The 16,924-nt window shown below is 42.9% G+C and overlaps 1 protein-coding gene across 2 annotated transcripts; it reads right to left on the bottom strand.

The window, feature by feature from the left end:
- Window positions 1-226: 226 nt before the first annotated feature.
- LOC143493627 (NACHT, LRR and PYD domains-containing protein 3-like) lies at window positions 227-16,548 on the bottom strand. 2 transcript variants are annotated; one of them, XM_076992165.1, is made up of 11 exons: window positions 16,461-16,545; window positions 15,602-15,709; window positions 15,303-15,488; window positions 13,610-13,664; window positions 12,599-12,803; window positions 10,018-11,803; window positions 8,292-8,462; window positions 6,721-6,891; window positions 5,727-5,900; window positions 1,544-1,590; window positions 227-1,224 (listed from the first exon to the last, which is right to left on the bottom strand). In XM_076992165.1, the coding sequence occupies exons 2-11, from the start codon at window positions 15,649-15,651 to the stop codon at window positions 686-688; spliced, it is 3,384 nt and encodes a 1,127-aa protein (XP_076848280.1). In that variant the 5' UTR covers window positions 15,652-15,709; window positions 16,461-16,545; the 3' UTR covers window positions 227-685. The 2 variants fall into 2 exon arrangements, with proteins under 2 accessions (XP_076848280.1, XP_076848279.1); XM_076992164.1 differs by lacking the exons at window positions 227-1,224; window positions 1,544-1,590; window positions 5,727-5,900 and adding an exon at window positions 6,026-6,448 and having other exon boundaries at window positions 16,461-16,548.
- Between the last annotated feature and the right edge of the window lie 376 nt (window positions 16,549-16,924).

Here is a 16,924-nt window from a genome sequence, read left to right as displayed (position 1 = left end):
GTGAGCAAAAAACTGAAAAGTGCACTGAAAACAGAGAATCAAGCAAAAACAAACGTGTGCTTAAAACAGTGAAACAAACACACTTAACTGTGTGATTCTTGTTTCTCTGCTCTCACTGTCACTGGTTTTGCTCGGTTGTTTTGCTCAGTGTGTCTTACTTGCTTAATTGAACCTCATCTTTACTCTCTTGTATTAAAGACAGTAATCTCACTCCATAGGACTGGAGTAAATTTCAGTCTTTCTCTTTAATGGACAGAAGAAAGCAAATGTACATCACATCAAAACATAAAACACTTTACATATGTTGCAATTTAACCAGCAAAATCACACACAAAATCCTATACTTTGCCCAGTTATGATACTGTATATCAATATGTGGTTGTCTGCTACCATCTACTGGACACATACCGGAACTGCAGGGAAATTTCTGCATAAATGTAAAATACTGGATAAAACAGTAAAATGTAGAAGCATTTTCTACATTGCACCGTTAACTACTCTGTATGTAATCACAGGACTTTATTTACCCCTAAACCTAGAAATGCAGAGAAGACAACAACTGTGTGAGGCAAGAAAAAGAGGAGAGAGAGAGAGAGAGAGAGAGAGAGATTTTGTTCTCCAGTTGTGTGTGTAGAGGAGTGTGTGTTTCCATGGAGACGCAGGTGTTGCTCCAGTACACAGGAGGTTATTCTAGCTCACACAAACACACTGAGGAGTCAAAATCACAAAACCTAAACCCTGCATAGAGGGGCTCAGTGAATGTGGAGTGGAATGTGTGTAAGTGTGTGAGTGTGTGTGTGTGAGAGGAGACACTGTAGAAGGACAGAGTGCCGGCGGGCCAGTCCAGATACACTCCTACTCTGTTGGAGCTGGAGGGGGCAGAGATGTGAGTGTAGTTATTATTGTGATGGACAGAGTATCTGTTATTACAGTAGCGCAGCATCCAGGACTTTATATTGAATCCAAACCCACAGTCATAACTGCCTCCTTTCCTGCTGATTCCTTTATATGTCACTGCTATACCAGCAACTCCACTACACTCAACCTCCCAGTAACAGCGTCCAGTCAGACTCTCTCTACACATCACCTGAGGACAGTAATCAAATCTCTCTGGATGATCAGGATACGTCTGCTGCTCCTCCACACACGTCACCTTTCTGTTCCCCTCAGACAGAGAGAGACGTGTGTGTGCTGTGTTTGGGTCCAGTGTGAGCTCACACACATCTGCACACAAGAAGATACATTAGAGGAGACGACACAAATACTGTGTGTGTGTGTGTGTGTGTGTATGAGTGTGTGTGTGTATGAGTGTGTGTGTGTGTGTGTGTGGGTGCGTGCGCGCGCGTGTGTGTGTGAGTGTGTGTGTGTGTGTCTGTGCGTGCGTGCGTGTGTGTGTGTGTGTGTGCGTGTGTGTGCGTGCGTGTGTGTGTGTGTATATCTGTGTGTGTGTGTGTGTATATATATATATATATACATGCTGGTTATATTTTCTGTGTGTGTGTGTGTGTGTGTGTGTGTATGTATTAACTACATAACTGCTTACATTTTCTTAGTCCTGGTTTGAGACTGATCTTCCCTGCATGATCCACCCTAAAGAACACACACACACACACACACACACACACACACACACACACACACACACACACACACACACACACACACACACACAGTTATTTTTTATTCTGAAGGCTCTGTCCTGACCTAGATAACTGAACTGTCTGTCCCACACACACACACACACACACACACACACACACACACACACACACACACACACACACACACACACACACACACACACACACCTCTATAGGGTCTAGACTTCACAGATTACATTCACTGCCTTGCGTGTGGAGTCAAAACCTTTAAAGAATATTCCAGGATCAATAATTAACTATACTGATAGGCTACTGATAAAAGTAGGTGTGTCCGGGGCGCAGCTCTCTGTCCCGCAGCAAACTTTAAGGCAACCAATGAAAGAGCTTCTCCAGATCACATGTATGCCAAAAGTTTAAGGACCTACATAGACACCCATTAGTCCAGCGCCCCACACACAGGAAGTATACGGTACACATATAATGTCACAGACATTCAGTGGACAAAAGGAGAAGGTGAGACTCCACTTCGAACTGAGAGACTCCACGGACCCGGCAATTCGAGCTGCCAACCCTCAGATTCGCACTGGACGGAAGTGGAATGCATCCCAAGCAGTTGACCAGGCAGTGGAACGGCTGAAGCACCAGGAGATCGTTGGTGCTACACAGTTGGGCAGATCTGGTCTGGGATGGGCAGTAGCACCAAAGAGCTGGTCCAAAGCGACCAGGAAGGAGAGGAAGGATCTTGTGATCTCTGAAGTTGCCAAGATGGAGGAGGAAACATACAAGATTACAGCAGTGAGCCAGCAACAGCAAGGCAGATGGACTACTTGGGAGACTGTGCTAAACAGAACCATCACTTGGGCCGATTTGTGGAGAACTCCCCAGGCAAGACTGAGCTTTCGGATTAGGGCCACATACGACACCTTACCGAGCCCCCGGAACCTTCTCACCTGGTTTGGCACAGAAGAACACTGCCATCTCTGTAGTTTCCCAAGTCCAACCCTAAAGCACATCCTCTCCGGATGCAAGACAGCGCTGTCACAGGGAAGGTACAGGTGGCGGCATGACAAGGTCCTGCGCAAGCTCGCAGAGATTCTGGAAGCCCGCAGACAGCAGGTAAACCGGTCAGCAAGCCTACCCACCTCCCCGATGTGGATCCAGTTTACCAGGCCAGGGACGACAGCACGGCGCAGCACGGGGACAGAGCGGTCGCTCCTGTCGCTAGGAAGTGAGTGGCAGTTGGCAGCTGACCTTAGCCGCCAACTGAAATTCCCAGCAGAGATTACTATAACATCCTTGCGCCCAGATATCGTGCTCTGGTCAGCACCTGCCAAAGCCGTCATCATGGCAGAGCTGACAGTCCCATGGGAGGAGCACATGGAGTCCTCGTACGAACGGAAGAAGGACAAGTACGCAGAGCTGGCAGCAACGTGCTCACAAGCTGAGTGGAGACCATTCATCTTCCCAGTGGAGGTCAGATGCAGGGGCTTCACTGGGACATCCACACAGAGGCTACTGAAAACTCTGGGTGTCACAGGCCCTAACAGGAGGTGAGCTATTCGCGACCCTGCAGAGGAGGGTGAGGAAGGGAGCTTCTGGCTGTAGCTCAGAAGGAAGGATGACACATGGGGGAAAGAAGCTCTTGAGGGAGACGTTCTGGTATGCGGTCAGTACTTGTGCTTGATTCAGGGAGATGGACGTCCCTGACATGCACAGTCCCCTGCGACTCATTCCACACACAACAATAATAACGCTGGGGTCAGAGAGTGGGGTGAATACAGATCCTTCAGCAGGCTGCAGGGGGCGGCAGGGAGACGTCCCTGTCGCTGCTCCACCACCCAGAGATGTTCTGGGGGATAATGGAGTGAAACATCAGTGAAGGGTGCCCCCCCCAGCTGATGACCCTGCAGCCCACACAATGGCACCGTCGGAGGTGCGTCAGGCAGCAATGCCAAGCAGGTGTGACCACCTGTGCTTACAGTTGTGATCAAATTTATTCAACCCCCAATGCTGCGAAGGGTTTTATGGAATTCAGTGCACATTTGTAATTGTGTTCATAATGAAATCTTACAAGGACTTGTGAAAGAACTAAATGCAACTAAGATAGCATCAATTTTTTTTGTCATAAAGTATTAAATGGCCTTTTTGTGATTTCTTCATTGACACAATTATTCAACCCCTTTACGACTACCACTCCTAAGAACAGAGGTTCATTCCAGTGTTTTCCATCAGGTATTGAAAACATCTGTGGATGTCACCGAGCAGCAATCAAGCATGATAAGCACCAATTAGGCAGATTTTAAAGGACTGTGATACTCAGCTCCTTCTAGACATCTACTGGTGTGTTTCCAAGCATGGTGAAGGCAAGAGAATGGTCCCAGAAGACAAGAGAAGAGGTTATTGCTCTTCACAAGAATGGCAATGGATATAAAAAGATTGCGAAGTTGTTAAATTTTCCAAGAGACACTATCGGAAGTATCATTCGCAAGTTCAAGTTAAAGGGCACAGTGGAAACGTTACCTGGTCGTGGCAGAAAGAAGATCCTGACCGCGACTGCTGTGCGCTACCTGAAGCGTAATGTGGAGAAAAATCCCCGCGTGACTGCTAAGGAACTGAAAAAAGACCTGTCAGATGTGGGCACTGAAGTTTCAGCTCAGACAATAAGGCGCGCACTGCATAACGAAGACCTCCATGCCAGAACGCCCAGACGCACCCCCTTGCTGACTCCAAAGAACAAGAAAAGTCGACTGCAGCATGCCAAAAGTCATGTGGACAAGCCACAAAGGTTTTGGGACAGTGTACTGTGGTCAGATGAAACTAAATTAGAACTGTTTGGGACAATGGACCAGCGCTATGTTTGGAGAAGGAAGAACCAGGCGCGCACTGCATAACGAAGACCTCCATGCCAGAACGCCCAGACGCACCCCCTTGCTGACTCCAAAGAACAAGAAAAGTCGACTGCAGCATGCCAAAAGTCATGTGGACAAGCCACAAAGGTTTTGGGACAGTGTACTGTGGTCAGATGAAACTAAATTAGAACTGTTTGGGACAATGGACCAGCGCTATGTTTGGAGAAGGAAGAACCAGGCTTATGAACAAAAGAACACCTTGCCTACTGTGAAGCATGGCGGGGGGTCAATTATGCTTTGGGGCTGTTTTGCTTCTAATGGTACAGGAAAGCTTCAACGGGTGCAGGGTACCATGAATTCCCTTCAGTACCAGGAGATCTTGGAGGAAAATGTGATGGAGTCAGTCACAAACCTGCGGCTTGGGAGACGTTGGACCTTCCAACAGGACAATGATCCGAAGCACACATCCAAGTCCACTAGAGCATGGTTGAACATGAAAGGCTGGAACATTCTAGAGTGGCCATCGCAATCACCAGACTTAAATCCAATTGAGAACCTCTGGTGGGACCTAAAGAAGGCAGTTGCAGTGCGCAAGCCTAAGAATGTGACTGAACTGGAGGCTTTTGCCCATGAAGAATGGGCTAAGATACCCATAGGTCGCTGCAAGACACTTGTGTCAAGCTATGCTTCACGCTTGAAAGCTGTCATAACTGGAAAAGGATGTTGTACTAAGTACTAAAAAATAATGTCACTAGGGGGTTGAATAAAACTGATAATGATGTGAGCACAGTAAAGACATTTGTGGTTATTCCATCATAAATATTATGTTATGTTTGTCTAATTTATAAGTGCCTCTTTGATATAATTGTAAATAAGATGACTGAAATGATCAAAATCAATGTCAAACTGGCCAAAACACTTTATTTCAGTGGGGGTTGAATAAATTTGATCACAACTGTATATTTAGATAGAATTATTGATCTTTTTTTAAATGTACGATAATTGCCAGTAATACTAGTCTCATAATACTTTTGCAATATATAATTTACATAAGTTCCTATGTCTAAGTAACATTTTTTCTCTGGATAATTTGATGAGGACGGCACCCCAGCGCCCCCTACTGACGAGCTGCCACTGGTGTCATGTATGATACTGTATGTATTTTAGGAATAAGACCATGTGTGTGTCATGTGTGCTGTTTCTATGTATGACACTGTTCTTCTCACATTTGGAGTGTGTGTCTACACACAGGGTGTTTAAGGGGATTCCTACATACCTGAGTGTGTCCAGTCTGCAGTGGGGATCCTCCAGTCTAGCAGAGAGCAGCTTCACTCCTGAGTCTCCTGGGTGGTTGTAAGTCAGATCCAGTTCTTTCAGGTGTGAGGGGTTTGAACTCAGAGCTGAAGCCAGAGAAGAACAGCCTTCCTCTGTGACCAAACAACCAGACAATCTGCAGAAAGGAGGGAAAAAGAGGGAGAAAGACAGTGTCCTCACTGCATTTGCAGAGCAGCCAGTATGGGGCGCTAGAGAGGCCAGTAACTGTAGTGGAGGCATCACCCTGTGCTTTATAATAAACTACTGACATGGTGAGGTCTCATATCCATTCCTCAACTATGATCCTACATCACCAAACACCCTCCATAATATTAAACCTAATAATCCTAAACTGCTTAGCTCTGAACTTTGATATAATGTTGTCAAATGTGTGTGCACAAGCACTGAAAAGGTGGATTTTTCATTACATGTCATTTTAATATTGGGGTATTTGTCATATGTGTAAATGAAATTAAAAGATATTGCCACATTTTCTTTCACAGTAGTGTAGATGTCTGGATTTGGAACATTATTAACACACTTGGGGCAGAGCTGTTTTACAACCTGTGTGTTTGTCGCTTCTATGCAGGTGTGTGTGTGTGTGTGTGTGTGTGTGTGTGTGTTCAGCTCTGTGTAGGAGTGTGAACGTTTCCATAAATACCCACATACATTTGGACAAGGACTCTGTCAATGACATGTAGTTCATGTAGTTAATTTTAACAGGAAATATTTGGAATTAATAAAGAAAGAAAACCTCATAAAATAATAAATTGTGAAATTGTCTTGCATTGCCTTGTGGTAGGATTTTTTATAGTGTAATCAAAGGAAGTTTATTATTTTTAAAGGAAATTGACATTTTAAAAGTACATAAATATTAATCTTAAAATTGATTAAAACCCTGTAGTGCCACCAAACTTTACTGTTTCCATTCCAGATTAAATTGACAGAAAACTCACCTGAGAATCTCCAGTTTACAGTTTGAACTCTTCAGTCCAGCACAGAGCTGCTCCACTCCTGAATCTTGTAGGTCATTATTATTAATTTCCAGTTGTTTCAGTGAGGTTTCTGTTTGTAGAACTGATGTGAGAGATTTGCAAGACTCCTCAGTGAGACCACAGAGAGACAGTCTGTAAAGGAGTAAATACAGTACAAAATGTAGATCAATCAGATGATGCTGGATTCCAGAATCTGAACTGCTGATTAAATTATCCTCTGTATCTGTTATGCAGCTCAACCTTGGAGACTGCAACTCCCAGAATGCCCCACGTCGTCTGACCCGTTCCTCCTCCCCTCAGTACTAGTTCACACCTGGTTCTCATCATAGGTTATTATTTATATCACGACACTCACTAAACTCTTTGTGAAGTATTGCCGACATTTTGAAAGCATACATAACGTTTTTTCCTGCATTCTATTCTCTTTGTGGTTCGACCCAGTTTGTCTAGTTCACTGCTCTCCTGGATTCTCCCTTTTTGTACCTCTGTCTGTTTTTTCTTCTTTTTGTGTGTACCTGACCTGGACTGTTTTTTTGACATTGACTTTGGATTACGTCTGGATCCCTCTGCCCAGTTGTTTCCTCCATTTACTTCAATAAACAAAGTGTGTTTAAGTCTGTGTACGTTTGTGACTAATATGTACCCCACATCACAGTATCTTGTAAAATAGGATGAAATTAATTACATTAACAGATTAAAAAGTATCAAAGCAGAGGCCAGTAACTGTAGTGGAGGCTTCACCCTGTGCTTTATAATAAACTACTGTCATTGTGAGGTTTCATATCCATTCCTCACATATGATCCTACACCACCAAACACCCTCCACAATATTAAACCTAATAATCCTAACCTGTTTAGCTCTGAACTTTGATATAATGTTGTCAAATGTGTGTGCACAAGCACTGAAAAGGTGAATTTTTCATTACATGTCATTTTAATATTGGGGTATTTGTCATATGTGTAAATGAAATCAAAAGATATTGCCACATTTTCTTTCACAGTAGTGTAGATGTCTGGATTTGGAACATTAATAACACACTTGGGGCAGAGCTGTTTTACAACCTGTGTGTTTGTCGCTTCTATGCAGGTGTGTGTGTGTGTGTTCAGCTTTGTGTAGGAGTGTGAACGTTTCCATAAATACCCACATACATTTGAACAAGGACTCATATGAGTCTCTTTAGAGTGTTACATTTCTCTTCTAGGAGATTATGTAAATCTACTTATGCATCACACATTTTTCTTTCTCTCCGCAATGTGGTCAGTCAATGAAATGTAGTTCATGTAGTTAATTTTAACAGAAAATATTTGAAATTAATAAAGAACGAAAACCTCATAAAATAATAAAGAATGAAATTGTCTTGCATTGCATTGTGGTAGATGTTTTTATACTGTACTCAAAGGAGTTTTATTATTTTAAAAAAGGAAATTTACTTTTAAAAGTACATAAATATTTATCTTAATATTTATTAAAACCCTGTAGTGTCACCACACTTCACTGTTTCCATGCCAGATTAAATTGACAGAAAACTCACCTGAGAATCTCCAGTTTACAGTTTGAACTCTTCAGTCCAGCACAGAGCTGCTCCACTCCTGAATCTTGTAGGTCATTATTATTAATCTCTAGCTCTTTCAGTGAGTTTTCTGTTTGTAGAACTGATGTGAGAGATTTGCAAGACTCCTCAGTGAGATCACAGCCAGACAGTCTGTAAAGGAGGAGTAAATACAGTACAAAATACAGATCAATCAGATGATGCTGGATTCCAGAATCTGAACTGCTGATTAAATTATCCTCTGTATCTGTCATGCAGCTCAACCCTGGAGACTGCAACTCCCAGAATGCCCCACGTCGTCTGACCCGTTCCTCCTCCCCTCAGTAATAGTTCACACCTGGTTCTTGTCATAGGCTATTATATATATCAGGACACTCGCAAAACTCTTTGTGAAGTATTGCCGACATTTTGAAAGCATACCAAGAGTTTTTCCTGTATTCTATTCTCTTTGTGGTTCGACCCAGTTTGTCTAGTTCACTGCTCTCCTGGATTCTCCCTTTTTGTACCTCTGTCTGTTTTTTCTTCTTTTTGTGTGTACCTGACCTGGACTGCTTTTTTGACATTGACGTTGAATTACGTCTGGATTACGTGTGTTTAAGTCTGTGTGTGTCTGCGATTAATATGTAGGCTCTATGTAGGAGTGTGTGTGTGTGTGTGTGTGTTCATGTAGTTAACTTTAACAGAAAATATTTGGAATGAATTAATAAAACTTCCTCCACCCCCCCCCATCTTTGGAGGACAACTTTGTTTTTATGTACAGATCAAATGATAACAATTATGTATAATACAGTGCAATAGTGATAACAATTATTGGGGTTAGGTGGACCATAAGAAGATAGAATATAGAAAAGAGGGGGAGAGAAAATAAAAAGGGAAAAGACAGAAAAAAGGGGAGAAGTAACCACAGGGGAGCAGCCGGGAGAGGACCGGGCACAACAAGCCCCAGACCCAGAACCAGCTGTCCTCACACATACACTCAAACTCATATTTACATTCACCCCCATGTATACACCCCTACATACATACACACACCCACTTATATACACCCTCATTATGTATACACCTACACACATCCATACACACACACACACACACACACACACACACACACACACACTCACACTCACCCTCATATATAGACCCTCACACATATATACAACTACACAAACATACACTCCCACACACATTCACCCACACCCATATACACTCTTACGGACATGTATACACCCGTCAGTGTTTGTCCACACCGTCCCCTCAAAAGCCCTCAATGTGTAAAGTGCAGTAAAAACTGAGGGACAGACAGTGGTGAGGAGACGGGTGAGGTCATGACAGCAGGTCCACCTCATTGACCTCTGGGTAACATGCCTGCCCCCCAGGATTCTAAATGTATGAGTACTGTATGTGTACTAGTCATCTAGTTAGGAAAAACCAGCTAGAAAAAGCCAGCTAGTTAGACACCGTGTTTCACACATTCATCCTATATATACACCCACACACATTCATCCTATATATACACCCACACACATACATCCTATATATACACCCACACACATATACACCCACACACCTTCATCCCATAAGCACAACACCCAGGCAACACCCTGCTGAGGGCCAGCACCCCCCCCCCCCCCCCCCCCCCCCCATAGACCTTCTGATTCAGGAGCATCCAGTGCTATGTCACTGTGAATCTCTGAATGAAAATACTCACATGACTTTTCTGGATGCTTTGACCACTGGCAGCAGTCTCACTAGACATTCCTCTGATGGGTCATATTTACTCAGGTCAAATGTACCCAGCTCCTCTTCTGAGTTCAGCATCACAAACACCAGAGCTGACCACTGAGCAGGAGAGAGCCTGACTCCACGCAGACAAGTGTCACCTCCTCTGCTCAGGTATGTTTGGACTTCCTGTACTAGAGAATGATCATTCAGTTCATTCAGACAGTGGAACAGATTGATGGATTTCTCTGGAGAGGGATTCTCCCTGATCTTCTCCTTGATGTACGTGACGGTTTTCTCTTTGCAGTGAGAGCTGCTTCCTGTCTGTGTCAGTAGTCCTCGTAAGAGAGTCTGACTGGACTCCAGTGAGAGACCCAGAAGGAAGCGGAGGAAAAGGTCCAGGTGTCCATTCTGACTCTGTAAGGCCTTGTCCACTGCACTGTTGAGGAAGTCACACAATGTGTTTTGTCTGTCTGTGTGTTTTGGTTGTTGCTGTTCCAGCACATTTGTGTTGGTGGAGATGAAGGTAATGAACACATATAAAGCAGCCAGAAACTCCTGAACACTCAGATGTACAAAGCTGAACACCTTCCCCAGCTGTAGACCAAACTCCTCTCTGAAGATCTGAGTGCACATTCCTGAATACACTGACATTTCTCTGACATTAATGCCACTGTTTCTCAGGTCTTCCTCATAGAAGATCAGGTTGCCTTTTTCCAGCTGTTGGAAAGCCAGTTTTCCCAGTGCCAAAACATGTTTTCTAGATTGTTGAGGGTCAGTGTCACTTTTCTGATCATATTTTTGGTCCTTGTGTTTGATGTGAAAGATCAGGAAGTGTGTGAACATCTGAGTCAGAGTCTTGGGGATCTCTCCACTCTCTGCTTCATCCAACATCCTCTCTAGAACAGTGGCTGCAATCCAACAGAACACTGGAATGTGGCACATGATGTAGAGACTTCTTGATGACTTCATGTGTGAGATGATTCTGTTGGCCAGACTCTGGTCTCTGATTCTCTTCCTGAAGTACTCCTCTTTCTGAGGACCACTGAACCCTCGTACCTCTGTTACCTGGTCAACACTCTCAGGAGGGATCTGATTGGCTGCTGCTGGTCGAGAGGTTATCCAGAGGAGAGCAGAGGGAAGCAGATTCCCCTTGATGAGGTTTGTCAGCAGCACATCCACTGAGGTCGACTCTGTTACATCCCACACGCTGTCATTGTTCTGGAAATCTAGAGGAAGACGACACTCATCCAGACCATCAAAGATGAACAGAATTTTGTAGTATGTATAGTGAGTTGGTTTTAATTCACGTGTTTCTGGAAAAAAGCAATGAAGAAGCTGCACCAGACTGAGATTTTTCTCCTTCATCAAATTCAGCTCCCTAAAAGGAAGTGGAAATATGAAGAGAACATCCTGATTTACATTTCCTTCAGACCAGTCCAGTATGAACTTCTGCACTGAGACTGTTTTACCAATTCCAGCCACTCCTTTAGTCAGCACAGTTCTGATGGCTTTGTCTTGTCCTGGTGAGGGTCTAAAGATGTCACTGCATTTGATGGGTGTCTCCTGTGTTGCTGGTCTCCTGGATGCTGTCTCAATCTGTCTCACCTCATGTTCATTATTCACCTCTCCACTCCCTCCCTCTGTGATGTAGAGCTCTGTGTAGATCTCATTCAGAAGTGATGTGGTTCCATGCTGTGAGATTCCTTCATTAATTTTCTGACATTTTTCCCTCAGTTTGGATTTGAGTTTTCTGTAGCAAGCAGGGGCCAGTTCTGATAAAGAGGAAGACAACAGCACACATGTTAATGTCTTTAGGATTAATCATAACAGACTCATCACAGGAAATACAAGAAAAGACACCATTATTACAGTCCCCCAGGGGGCTGTGGATTCCTGTGGAGAGTACACTTCTCGCTGATGTGTGATTGGTTGTGTAAGACTTGTGTTAAAATTGTAAAGCGACCTTGAGTATCTTGAAAGGCGCTATATAAATTGAACATTAATTCATCACTATGAATAGATATTTAGTCCCCATAGATTGGCCATGATACATTCAGGAAATTGAAGTGTTAAATTAGAAGATGGTTAGAGTGTCTGGGTATCAATAACACTGAATGATCAGCAGTTTGACATGGAGAACACATGGGTTCATGGAGGAAGCCATTACACCAGCTGAAGTTCAACCACACACACTGGTAACTGTCACCTGACTGAGGAGACCTACAACTAGCAGACTGGACATCTGAGAGACAATGGAGGGAAATAGAAAACACACCTGTGTATGATATCATAAGACAGTGACCTGTGGTCAAATCTGATTGGTCAAATCTCAGTTCTAAAGAATAACAATGTATCCTCAAAACTCCAACATTCCACAGTCACATGACAACAGTGATATATGTAGGAGAGTCTTGAGTCTGCACCTGAGCAGACTACACTGAAGGGAGGTCAACTGAGGACAGACCAACACTGATTTAAGATCCTAATTGTGAACTGAGATTCACCAACAGTGTCCTCCCTCTGAAGTAATAAAGTGATGTTATGATGTCATGACCCAGAGCTCTTACTGGTCTCTAGTGTGTTAGCGAGGTCTGTCTGGTTCATGTTCCTCAGGACGTGCAGTGTGATCTTCATCGCCCCCTCTCTGACACTGCTCTGATCCTCCTTATCCTCCACCTGTCTCTCAGTGCATGCTGGGTAATCTGGACTCAGTAGATTCTTGAATCTCTTCAGCTCATTTTTCACCAGAGAGATGATTTTGTGCTCCAGCTCCTGAATAAACAGTATCAATAAAACTACAGTGTTACAGACAGATGATTATAACACAGGATAATCCATTAAACATAAGAGAGGACTGAACTGAGAGGGACTGGGTGGTCCTGTGGACATTATGGTTTATTACAAAAGTTAAAGTACAAAAGTTTAATATTTAAGTTTCAAGAATACAGTTTGAAGTTTTAGTATTAAGTTTAAGAATACAACCACAGAACTCAAACAAGCCAGAACATACAATACCTCCCAATATAAGAACTACCACAGAACAAGAGAATCAACAGAGATTAAATAGGACAGACTAACAAGAGAAGGGACAGAGATTAAATAGGACAGACTAACAAGAGAAGTCAACTGTGAAGAGGTGGGACTGATAATCTCAGGGTGGAGTTACTGAATGGAAGGAGGGACAGACAGACATGAAAAACACATGGGAAGTATAAACAGGGAAAGGCTGGGCGGGGCTAGAGGGACCAAACAGACAGATTGACAGGAGAGGGTGGAGCTCAGCATGACACCCTACACACACACGCACGCACGCACGCACGCACACACACACACACACACACACACACATATGCATGCACACACACACACAACATAATCAAGGAGGTAGACAATTTTAGATGTGTTCGGGGACAATGGCTAATTCTGGCACTTTTATAGTTATGTTTATTAATGTACACTGTCCCTGTCAAAAAAACGAATAAAAAAATAAAAGAAAATAAAAATACAAACACACACACACACACACACGCGCGCGCGCACGCACACACACACACACACACGCACACACACACACACACCTTGAATACTGACTCCAGTTTGTCTTTAGAAATCTTTACAGGTTTCTTTTGGACACTGTGGACAAACAGAACAACAACTTTAATTAAAAAAATTGACATATAGACAAAATAGACATGTTTATAGACATGAATTCATATATATGTTACATTCATGAATACACGTTACATTCATGAATACATGTTATATTCAGGTACATGATGATGATGATAATGATGATGTGATACATGTGGAATAATCCAACACATCTGAACATGTCACGGTTCACTGGGCTCCCAGACTGAGGGACACTGAACCCAAATACTGTAGTGACAGTAGAACAAACACAGAGAACCTGCCCCTGACTTTAACTCTGGTGATGTAGAATAATGTTTATGTGAATAGTGCCTCACTTTATTAGAAACACCTTGTACCGGTACACACTAGACACTTTATTAGAAACACCTTGTACCGGTACACACTAGACACTTTATTAGAAACACCTTGTACCGGTACACACTAGACACTTTATTAGAAACACCTTGTACCGGTACACACTAGACACTTTATTAGAAACACCTTGTACTGGTACACACTAGACACTTTATTAGAAAAAACGTACAGTTCTGAATCAGTCTAGTTCTTGTATTTCTCATTGTGTTTACTCTCATAATGGTGATTCAAATTGTAATCCTGTTCTTCACAAACTAAATACACAGCTTTACCATTGACTTCAATAAATACACATTTAGAAGTGAATGTTTTGTTAAAAACTGTCACTAATGTATCACTCACTGTAGGTCAGAGGTCACAGGTCCACTGCTAAAGTTAAGAGGCTCATCCTTGGACATGTTACTCTTCATAGACACAGAGCTAGTCATGATGATTGGACATAATGGTGGTAGAATCTAAAGGGGATATGTAAATAGAGTAGGAGGGGCAATGTGTATCTGATTAGAATATGTCACTGTAGGCTGGTCCGGCTCCTCAGGGGATCCGCCCACTTCACAACACTCCACCTCCCGTTCACTCCATAGATCACAAGCCCCGCCTACTGATCAGTTCTCTTCATTCCTGCACCTGTCACTCATTTCCAGTCGCCCTCTTTATCCGTTAAAGTCCAAGATTGAGTGACTCTCTTCAGAGTTCAGAGCGCTATCCGCTCCTCTGATCTCTTGTATTTAAACTGCATTTAACAGCTTTGAGTTGTGCTGTGTCTATGATGGAAATGGACATTAAAGTCGACCCAGCACCACCTCCTGTGTCTGCTGCATCTGTCACCTCGTTACAGAATATACCGTATGAATAAACATTAGTGCTCCTCTGAGCCCTGGAGACTTTCATGTTGGGGAGAGACGCAACCAGGGCTTAATTTGAGCCGGATCCTGCCGGAACAGGATCCCGGAACACTTTAATTTTGAAGCGTGTGTTCCGGTAACTGTCTGCCTCGATCCGGTAACATTTTATGTTGTCCACTGCTTGCGTTCCGGCATGATCTTGGAGACTGTCTTCTTTATTTTATTACTCTGTTCCTTATTTGTTTACGGATAATTCAGTGATACTGGCTTTAATGTGGGACTAAGGAACCACAAATATTTACTCCCTCCACACATACGTAAGAACTGAGGAGGGAGAGAGAGAGGAAAATGTGGAGAATGAAGACTTAAAATACTTTCAGTCTGATTAAAGAATCTCTGTGTGTAATGTGTCACTCACTGTGGGTCAGGGGTCACAGGCCCACTACTGAAGGCAGGAGGCTCATCCATGGACCCGTCACTCTTCATAGACACACAGCTGGGTACTGGAGATGATTCACTCTTCATAGACACACAGCTGGGTACTGGAGATGATTCACTCTTCATTAACACACAGCTGGGTACTGGAGACGCTGCTCTCTTCACCCTGATGAAGATGAGGAAAGTGTTGAGTAATTTTGTTCTTCACTACATCTCATTTATCCTGAATATTCCCTCTTTCTGTTTCCTCAGATTAAGTGCTGATGTAAAGCTCCTCACTTTGGGTCAGAGGTTCCTCCTCCACTGCTGGAGTTATGAGGCTCCATCATGGAGTTGTTCCTCTTCACACACACACAGCTGGACACTGGAGATGCTGCTCTCTGCTCCCTGTCAACAGTTCATCATAAAGAGGAGGAGCAGGACACTGAAACACTGATTATAATGAACCTGATGTCACGGCAGTGTGACTCCGCCCCCAAACACAATCCCAGTAACACTGGACACACTGGAAAAGGACATTTTAACAGATATGTTATATACAGTATTCTGTTATAACTGTTATATACAGTATTCTACATATACGTGAACGCTTGCTAAACACTTAAATGCAATTACACGCTACTTTAGCGCCATCTTTTGGCAACTTATATTAATGAATATTGACGATGTTTTTTTCTTTTTTTTACCAATGTTCCGCCTAAGATCGTCTAGTTTAGAACAAATAAAAATGTGATTTAAAGGCAAACAGTTCTTCCAGTGTGACAATATCAGTGACTATACAGTGGCCTCTCTTGAAAAATGCTAAATAATATTTGAATCCATATTTAATTTTAAACTTGTATCTAAATAGTTATATTTAGGTATCATGAGTATCTCTAACTACAGTGACTCTTTGACGATGATCCTTAAATACAGATTCTCCTGAACAATGTTAAATACGACATGCGCTATCACCTTTCTCCGTGTCAGTAATCTACATTTCCGGAGTGACTGAAGTTCAAAAAGTTCGCCGTTTTGTCACAGATCGTTTCGTACAGATTCAGACTGGATTACGTCCTTTATCGTTAGAACATTAAACCAGTATATTTTGTACATAATGTAACATTTCAAACATTTCTGTAAGTGTTAATAAACTCACCGTCGTATGTCCCAGACGTGCGTTCATAAGGTGATTTTTATTTGGCGTTTACTTTCGGTTTACTTTCTACTATGACGTAGTTTCCGTGCGAACACTAGGGGGCGCACAGACACAGAGCGAAAAACACGTGAACGTCATGGCCAAACGTTTTGAGAATGATACAAATATTAATTTGAAAAAGCTTCAGTTTTTATAATGTGTCGTGGAAATTTCCTAATAAATGGATGAGGACTCAGACGTGGTTAAATGATTAATTTATTACAAAAATATAAATATATATAAATAGGACAAAGACAGATACAAGACAGACACAGACATGAGAGTCTCATTCAAGCATGACAACTCTGAAGGCAGGGGGGCGCTCCCCCTGCTTATATACAATCTTAAACACAATTCAGCAGTTCTAACAGCAGGTTATCTTTAGCACAGCATGTTCCAAAACATAAGCGTCCAGCAGGCTACTT

The sequence above is a fragment of the Brachyhypopomus gauderio genome, unplaced genomic scaffold (genome assembly GCF_052324685.1).
Source record: "Brachyhypopomus gauderio isolate BG-103 unplaced genomic scaffold, BGAUD_0.2 sc90, whole genome shotgun sequence".
Classification (NCBI taxonomy): domain Eukaryota; kingdom Metazoa; phylum Chordata; class Actinopteri; order Gymnotiformes; family Hypopomidae; genus Brachyhypopomus; species Brachyhypopomus gauderio.
The sequence above is the reverse complement of the archived record's forward strand: the minus strand, read 5'-3'. Positions and strand labels throughout refer to the sequence as shown.

What these genes read in the sequence shown, in the direction of transcription:
- LOC143493627 (XM_076992165.1), bottom strand. Translation starts at nt 15,651, where the DNA reads ATGATGGAGCCTCATAACTCCAGCAGTGGAGGAGGAACCTCTGACCCA. An exon ending in AAAGCATCCAGAAAAGTCAT is followed by an intron (nt 8,463 to 10,017) that starts GTGAGTATTTTC and finishes CCTCCTTTACAG; the next exon opens with ACTGTCTGGCTGTGATCTCA. An exon ending in TGCAGACTGGACACACTCAG is followed by an intron (nt 1,591 to 5,726) that starts GTATGTAGGAAT and finishes TGTGTTCTTTAG; the next exon opens with GGTGGATCATGCAGGGAAGA.